The sequence below is a fragment of the Puma concolor genome, chromosome E4 (assembly GCF_028749965.1).
Source record: "Puma concolor isolate L17-30 chromosome E4, mPumCon1.1.hap2, whole genome shotgun sequence".
NCBI classification, from domain to species: domain Eukaryota; kingdom Metazoa; phylum Chordata; class Mammalia; order Carnivora; family Felidae; genus Puma; species Puma concolor.
The window spans coordinates 29,826,555-29,835,147 of NC_141683.1; the positions used below are offsets into that span (position 1 = coordinate 29,826,555).

The window sequence follows — 8,593 nt, forward strand, 5'->3', positions numbered from 1 at the left end:
TGCTGCTTCTCTAGCAGAAGGGTAGCTGCACTTGGGGGCCAAGGTTCTGAGGTAAAGGAGGAGTCCAGAGAACTTGCCTACCTGAAGTCACACTCTGTATTGTGCCCGATGACCAATGAGGTGCAGGAAGGAGGTGAGCTCTGTTCGTAAGAGCGCTGCTCCCCTCTCCTGACCCTAGGGTGTCTGGCTGGTACACACTGCCTTTGGAAAGTCAGGCTCAACACCAAGAACATGGGGGTTCTCAATGACAGTAATAGTAATAGCTCTGAAAGCTTTCACTTCTCCATCTAGTCCTCTGACTTCTCCAGAACTCATTTCTAAGAAGCCTTTCCTGATTAACTCTACCTGGTCCCATGACCCTGGTTGACTGCCTCCTTGGAATAAGGGCACGGAAAGGTGTAATCAGTTCTCCATCTCATGACTGTGCCAGTGTCCATCGTCATGTACTTTGGGCACTCACTGAGGCAAGAATTGTGTCTCTTCTTTCCCTGGGATCTTGGGCACAGGGCGTGGCTCTGGGCGGGGCTGGGCCGAACCTGGACTGAGCTGGCCCTTTTTGTCAACCAGTTCTCCTTACCCACCCCTCATGGTGGAGGTGCTTAGATTTCTGGTGCCTAGAGGCTCCACATCCCCCAAATTGCAGTATGGGATCAGGGTCCTTGAAGGCTTACCCAACCAGGCCCTCCTCCCACCCAAAGAGGTCCCTGGGAGCGGTGGGGGGGGTGGGGGGGGGTGGGGTTTGCTGGCTAATCCAGGAAGACAGAGGGTCTGAGAACAGCTTTAGAACAGGCACAGCCACCTCCTTGAGGAGGATTCTTGGTGTCAGGAGTGGTAAGGGGAGGTGATCCCAGCACCCAGCTCACCCCACAGAATCACCCCACTCTTGTATCTGAGTGCATTCCCACTGTTTTCTCTAGAAGGGCACACATGCCGTAAACAAAGATGGTGGCTTCTCAGTAAAGCCGGCTGCCAGCTCATCTTGTGCATTGTCCCCAGGAGACAACCCACCCACAGAACCCCAAGGTCAAAGAGCAGATGTCTCAGAGAATGTATCGCTTTCTTCGGCATACAAGCAATTCCAGCGGCTCTGTCCACACAGCTTGTCTCAGCTTGTGTCAGTGTTTCAGGGCATAAAGCCCTCTCAGAAAATCTACCACTCACACCATCAGCGTCCCTGGATGCTGCTTCCCTTTGGTGCCTGAGATGATTATCTGATTCTCTCTTGTGTCATAGGGGCAACCCAAGCTTTCTCGCCTACCGAAGCTTTGAAAAGAGAGGCAGCTTCTTTGTTAGGATATATGGACTTCTCTCTCCAATGAGGACAGGCAAACCTTTGCAGGGATGACTCATCCTTTTCCACCTCCAAGCTTTCAAATAGGTCACACCCACCGCACCTGAAACATTCTTTCTCTTCTTCTCAGCCAAACCCTCTCCCTGCATTCAAAACCTTGCACAAAAATCAGCTTCTCCTACAGGTGACTCCACCCAGTGCTCTGGGCACTCCAAAGTGCACCAGCTCATGGCACTCTAGCGTAACCATGCCAGCTTTCTGTCCAACTGTTCTACTCACTCCGCGCTGGTTTGTGTGTTCCTTGGAGTGTGGCTTCTGTACATTGTGTGGGTATGTGGGTACGTGGGCGTGTGTGTGTGTGTGCACGCGTGTGCACCTATGGGCCCTTCTCCCAGAAAGCAGGCTCTCGATGTCCCCAGTTAGGCTGGGAACTAACTCCCTGAAGTGAGAGATCTCCTGCTTGTACTAGATCGCCACCCCACTCCTGACCCCAGGACCAGGGTCTACCTGGAGAAGGCACTCATGATCAACAGGCTGCCCTTAGGGACAGAGGTCATCTGAAACCTCTCTCCTCCACCCCTCCCCCACCGCCCCAGATCCCTCTCCCTTGCTAGTCAGGAAGGTTTGTCCCACAGCACACAGCCCTAGATGTAGATCTACGGTTTGATCTGTGTCCCTTAAGGTCGGTCGATGTCTCTTCTGGCTTCTACACTGTAAAGTCCATCTGTTCCTCAGCACAGAACCCTTGAGAAAGGAAGCAGCTCCTTACCTTCCAGCCCTGACAACGTCTTTCTCTCACCCCCTGAAATCTCTTCCACCTGTGGTGCTCCGTCAGGCTAGGCCCATAGCAAGAGGAATTTAAATGAGAGAATAAGAACTGTCAGAAGATACTTCTAGCTCGATCTCCCTCAGAGATGTTCAAGATTGGGCAGTTTGGACTGTGCCCATGTGAACGTTCAGGTGCCCAAGGAAGGGGAATGGCCAGACACCCTCCCATTTCTTTCTGCCAAGGCCAGCTGGGAGCACTCTGGATGTACGTCTACTATCCGGATGCTTTCATGAGCCTGAGGTGGGCAGAGAGTTCAGCACAACCGCACCAGGCACTTTGGCATGGTTCTTACTCTTCTTCTGGGCATGTGTACAGAGCAGAGATGCTGCTACAGCCTGTGTCCGCTCCTCTCCCTCACTAGCACATCTGCTTCTCTTTCTGATCATCTGTTCCTGGCCACCACTAAACCCAAGGATAGGGCAGAGAGTGGGAGCATCTTGTAGGGACAGGACTGGCACAGAGGGCAGGGCAGTGGTCTAGTGTGGGCAAAGGTCAGAACAGGACTCAGCCGCCTGGCTGGGGATCCAGACTAAAAACTTGTCTTCAGCAATTACCATGTTAGGTGTCTATCCATCCGTGTGTGTGTGTGTGTGTGTGTGTGTGTGTGTGTGCATCCCATGGGGCTGATCTTCATGCTGAATCTAAGTGTGAGTGAAAGATGGGGACCGGAACAACCATTCCGTAACTTTGTTGCCCATCAGAATTGCCTGGGAACCTTTCAGAGTCCTGATGCCCACACTGTCCCCCATGCTCACTAAATCAGAATCTCTGAGGGTGGGACTCAAACATTTGCATTTTTTAAAATCCCCAGGTGATTTCGATGCAGAGGCAGGTTTGAGAGCAGCGGACTGGATGGCTTTTGGTATGTCAGGGTGTTTACAAGAGGGAAACCGTGAGTGACACACAGTGAGGAGAGGAGCCTTTTTGCAGGACAGCTGCAGCTGGTTTGGGGGGATGGCCTGCAGAGGTAGGGAGTGACACTACCTATTTCCAAAGACTGTTACCCATCACGGCACATGTTGGAAATGATATAATCCAATCTCTTACAGTTTCAGAGACCCAGAGAGAGGCAGTGACTTGCCCGAGATCACACAGCAGTCAGCAATCCATCCAAGTAGAACTCAGATCTCCTGACACCAGGCTAGACTCTTGCCCTAGCATGAACTGCAAGGTGGTGTGTAAGTGTGTGCGTGTGTGTGTGTGTGTGTGTGTGTGCGTGTACACACATGTGTATGTGCATGGGTGTGGGGTATTCGTGTGTATATGTGTATGCACACACGTGTGGTGTGTGCCTACAGAGAACTTCACATGAAGATATCTAACATTCTGCCATCTTACTTTGTCCAAACGTCACACACCTTCTAGCGGTCATACCTCATGGCAGGGGTAGTTGCCAGATTTTTAGGTCTGGAACAATTGGCTTCTTGATATTTACAATTTGGTGTGTGGGGAGAAACATTGATTTCTATATTTTTTTAACCTCTGCCAACGAGCTTCGCAAAGGAGCAGGCTCCAGGGAAACCACATTTGCCATGAAACATTCTGGAATACTTGGCATTTTTGCATGTGTTGTAACAGGCAAACGGAAAGTCTGGTAAAACCTGAGCTTCAAGCCAAGATACGTTGTAAAGAAACAGGAATTGGTCCATTTGAAGTTTAATTAGGATGTTTCGCGGCTGGAATAAGCTGAAGCCCAGACACCCTTCACTCGCTCCCGTGCCAGCTTCAGTCCCAAGAAAACAACCCCAGAAGTGATGCCTGTTTATGGTCTGCGGTCAGGAACAGACAACTTTCAAGAGGGTAGAATGAGCAGACCCTCACACAGGCAGAGGCTTATGCTGAGACACAGCCAAATGCAAATACAGAAGTGCCAACAAACCTCCACCTGTACACGCCACGGCCACCAAGCCAGCACAAGCCTGCCCCCTAGGAGCTCCTGGAGTAGCAACTGCCCAGTGAGGGGTAGATGCAGGATGATGAAGGAGCGGGGTGGACAGACACCTCCCCTAGCCTAAGGTCGCCCCAACCCTATCTCTGATCAGGGAGAAATTCAGGTTTGGCCATGTTAAATAGGAAATGGTACTTGGGAGAAGAAAGGAGAAAATTGAAAGCAAAAATCACAGATGTCTAAGCAGGTAGTGAGACACACAAGAATGACGGGCTAGTCTTGGGACTTGCCTGGAAGGAGAAGGGATGTGGAACAGAAAGGTAGTGTCATTAAACTTGGTGTGTGATGAGTATTCATGGCAGAGGCAGTGGTGTGTGTGTGTGTGTGTGTGTGTGTGTGTGTGTGTGTGTGTTGAAGTTGGATCAAATGAGATGTGGGTTAAGTTTTAGGAAGAGATACCAAGTGAAGAACCTGAATTGTGGGGGGGCGCCTGGGTGGCTTAGTTGGTAAGTGTCTGACTTCAGCTCAGGTCATGATCTCACGGTTCGTGAGTTCAAGCCCCGCGTCGGGCTCTGGGCTGATAGCTCAGAGCCTGGAGCCTGCTTCTGATTCTGTGTCTCTCTCTCTCTCTGCTCCTCCCCCACTCACACTCTGTCTCTCTCTCAAAAATAAATAAACATTAAAAAAATTTTTTAAAGAACCTGAATGTGGAAAAGTTTCCCTCCAGGCTGCCTAACCAGTGCAATAGCCCTTGATCCCCAGACAGGGAAGTTCATGATCAGCACCTGCAGGGCCTTTCCCACCTCAGGCAGGTCAAATTTCCCTAGCAGACATCCTTGGCTGAGCAACCCCATCCCCTGGGTTTCCTCCCGCTTCCCACACAGTCTGAGAAGACACCCTGATGCATTCAAGCACGCTCTGGAAGCACAGGAGAGTAATACTTAGTGGCCAGTTCACAAGAAGACCCACACTGGCAGGCAGGTTCAGAGCAGTCTCCTTCTGCAGGGTCTCATGACACCAGGGCCCTCGCCTCCCTCCCTGGGGACCACAACGAGGCATCTGTCTCATCTGCTGTGTTTGGGGACGGCATGGGTGGAAATGGGTATTGTGTGGCAGGCTCCTTCCACAGGACTCCTTTTTCATGGGTGGCTCAATTTCCCCCTCACCGACAAGACAGAAGAGAACCCTAGTGGGGAGGACTCTGGGGAAAAGCTGGCTCTATTACCAGAAACACCACTGGCCGATTCCTGGCTGTCCCTCATGGCGTACAAGGGGTGGCGGCTCCCCGCCAGGCAACCTGTGAGGTGTGGCTGGCCTTCTTTGGAGCGGCTGTTCTTAACCAGAGGAGCCCCGGTGGGATTCAGGGGTCCCAACAGAACCAAACACCCTAGAGAATTCGACTCTTCTCTCTTGAAGAGTGTCCAGTGTGTCCAGCAGGGTGAAGGCAAGGCCCTGGGGTATGGTCCTTCTACAACTGCCAACTTGCCCCTCCCAGCAGTCACAGCAGGTGCAGGGGATATAAACCAACACAAAAGGAGGGAGCAAAGGTAGTAGGAATGGCCACTGGGCACATAGGGAACGCTTGGGCGGTTCTGATGACGAGAAGGGGGAAATCTGATGAAAACAAAGCCAGATAAACCAGAAACACCAGCTCCAAGTGATCTAACCGCCTCTTCCACCTAGGATGCCCCTGGGGAAACTAGCCCCTGTGGGAACCTCGCCAGAGCTGAGGGTAGAGGGGACACACCTTCTGGGTCAGTCCTTAGAGAGGCCTATTTCTGGAAAGATACGCATTAGCCAAGGAAGTCAACTGTCGCCTGGCTGAAGCCCCCTGGAGGACCTCGGGATGGAGAGAATGAGATCCCACTGGATAGATGTTACCCACAAAGGTCAAGGCCAGAAACAGAGCACTGCATGATGACAGACACTCGCTGGCATCCCTGCAGGTGGGAAGAAGAACGGGTGTTTAGAGCACCTGGCATTTTTGAGATTTTCTTGGGATGGCGTGGGAGTGGAAAGGGATAGGTGACTCTTATGCAGAGAAGAGAGTAGGTTGCCTTGAGCTGTGACTGGACCGTGGCCAGAAATGGGGACACTTTTTTGTTTTTTTAATCTCGAACCTACTTCCAAAAAAGGCTAGTATGCAGCTATCAAACCATAAATGAAAGAGACGGAGGCAAATGCTCTGGAGTCTGCATGACCTTGAGTGGAAGTCTGGCAGGAGAGGAACCAGGAGTCCAGGCCAGGGCAAAGGGCACACTGAGCAGCAAAGACCTTTAGGTTCGGGGTACAGGGAAGTCCTCAGCCAGCCATTTTCTCTCCCTCAGCTCTACACGGGGGCCACTCAGGAATGAGAGAGACAGGCAGAGAGAAAAAGCCAGAGGTAGGAAATGTGAGCTGCTGCGTGCGTGCGTGCGTGTGTGTGGTGGGAGGTGGGCAGGGGTCTGTCTCCTTTGCCTCCTTCCTCTTTACTACCCCCACACCATGTACACTCTCTTAGGGGCCAGACTGCATAAATAAGTCTTGGTTGACCTGTACTGGTTTGCAATCTGTGGAATCTTTGTTGGCACTTGCGAAATTTAGCTAAACGAATAAATAAACAGCACGATTGCTGGTTGGTGTGTAATTCTTACTGCGAATGCTTTGTATTAAAGTATCTGGCCTAAAAACTCTCCACAAATGGCCCTGTCAGATATCGTACCTTCCTTCTTGAGTTGCAGGGGGCCGATCACTTTTGCCTAGCCTCCCAGGCTTGGGGGACCTCAGCACAGGGTGAAGGGGTGGGGTCGATGGCTGGTCAGGCCCTGCACCTAAACTAAACAAGTGCTCACCCTGAGGGCTCAGCCCTGGGGGCCTTCTGGGATTCCCAGCCTTGCCAACCTCAATTCCTGCACAAGCGTCCCCCTGACACTTGTTCCTTCCTACTTAAGCCAAGTGAGGTAGGGAGAATCTGGTGGGAAAGTGAGTTTCTGCATTAGCTACTGAGGAAACAGGGCATCCCCAGACCTCCTTCCCGGTCCTCAGGGAGCCTCAGGGAGCGCGCTGGTCCTGGGGTGACCTTCCAACCAGACTTGCCTCTTCCAGGTGTGAGGCTCCCGCTAGCGTGCTGCGGCACACCACCGGCTTGTCCCTGCTCCCCGCGGCACCTCCCCGTCCCGCAGCGCCTCTCCTGAGCACCTACTGGGGTCACAGTGACTCCCTTGCCCGCCGGCAGCCACACACTGGGGAACCTGCCGGCCTGGGCGCTGGCTACCTGCCGCTGGCGCAGTGAAAAGCAAAGCCTCAAGGACAGGACGGGGAGTGAGGGGGGCACACAGCCCTGGGGAGCCCTGGGGGGCCGAGGCAGAACAAGAGAGAGGAGGGGACTGTTCCTGAGCAGTTGGGGGAAGAAAGCCTTCCCCGTTCTGGGCCTGGACAAGGGCCCGCGGGCGATCCTCAGCCTCCGCGAGCTGGCGAGACGCCCGTGGCGGTGTCCCCCGCCGCGGGAGCCCACCTTCGCGCCCCCCAGCTTCTGGGGAGCTCGCCAGCCGGTCGCCGGCCGCCGCTCCACCCGGTCGGACGGGCCGCGCAGACCCCCCCCCCCCCCCCCCCCGCCGCCCCGGGGCGCGCGCCACCTCCTGTCCCCGCAGCCCGGACGAGGCGCGCGGGGCAGGGGCGCACGGGCCGCGCCGGGCGCCGAGTCTTTACCTCGGTTGGAGTGGCTCAGGGTGGACGACTGGGAAGACTTGGACTTCTGCCGCTTGACGGTCATCATCACCTGCTCCTGCACGCGCTGCCTGCCCGACGTGCCGGTCTTCATCTTTTGGTCCGACGGCAAAGCCAGCGTCGAGTTGTCCTGGTCGGGGAAGCATTCGTAGGCCAAGGCGGTCTTGAGCGGCGAGTGGTTCATGGCGGCGGGAGGCGCGGGCCGGGCGTGCGAGAGCCGAGAGGGGCGGCGAGGGGCGGCGAGGGGCGGCGGGGCGGGCGGCTGCGGCTCTGCTGGCGCTCAGCGGCTCCCGAGGGCCATAGAGTGAGAGGTCCGCGTGAGGCTCCCGGCGGCGGCTCCTGGCGCCTCCACCCCGGCTCGTCCCTCTGCTGGCACTGGCGGGGCCCGCCCTCGGTCAGACTGGATATACCACCCCTGCCCTGCACCACCCACTCCACTGGCTGCGCGCCCCCGCCAGGTGCCGAGCTGCAGGGCGCTGCCGCTGCGGGAGCGAGCGCTCTTGGGGAGGGGTGGGGGCAGGGCCGCGAGCCCGGAGTGTGGGGCCTCGGCGTCTTCTTGCTCTCTGCTCCTTGCTCTCGCTTCCCTTCCCCGTGACGTGCGGGAGGTGAGGCCCCAGGGAGACGCCCCTCCGTCCTGTTCCTGCTCGCTCACGGAGAAACTATGTGCTCAGCTCAGGAACCCAGGGAGACTTCTCTCGAGGAAAAAGGAGTCTTTCTTGATAAGTTCACCGCCCCCCCCCCCCCCCCATCCCGAGAGAGGCTGAAATCCACCTCTTGTCCTGAGGTCATGGCGGAGACCAGCCCCTAGGGTGGTGGTCAGCTCCCAGGCTGAGGGCTGAAGCACAGCCCCTGTCTAAAGGGAGTGCTCAATCCTGTGGGA

The 8,593-nt window shown here is 55.2% G+C and overlaps 1 protein-coding gene across 1 annotated transcript in view; it reads right to left on the reverse strand.

Moving 5' to 3' along the window:
- Positions 1–8,087, reverse strand: part of PKP1 (plakophilin 1) — a 48,472-nt gene extending 40,385 nt beyond the window's left edge. The window contains exon 1 of the mRNA XM_025921132.2: positions 7,696–8,087. Within this exon, the coding sequence (XP_025776917.2) occupies positions 7,696–7,897 (202 nt within the window). The 5' untranslated portion in view covers positions 7,898–8,087. The remainder of the gene's footprint in view (positions 1–7,695) is intronic.
- Between the last annotated feature and the right edge of the window lie 506 nt (positions 8,088–8,593).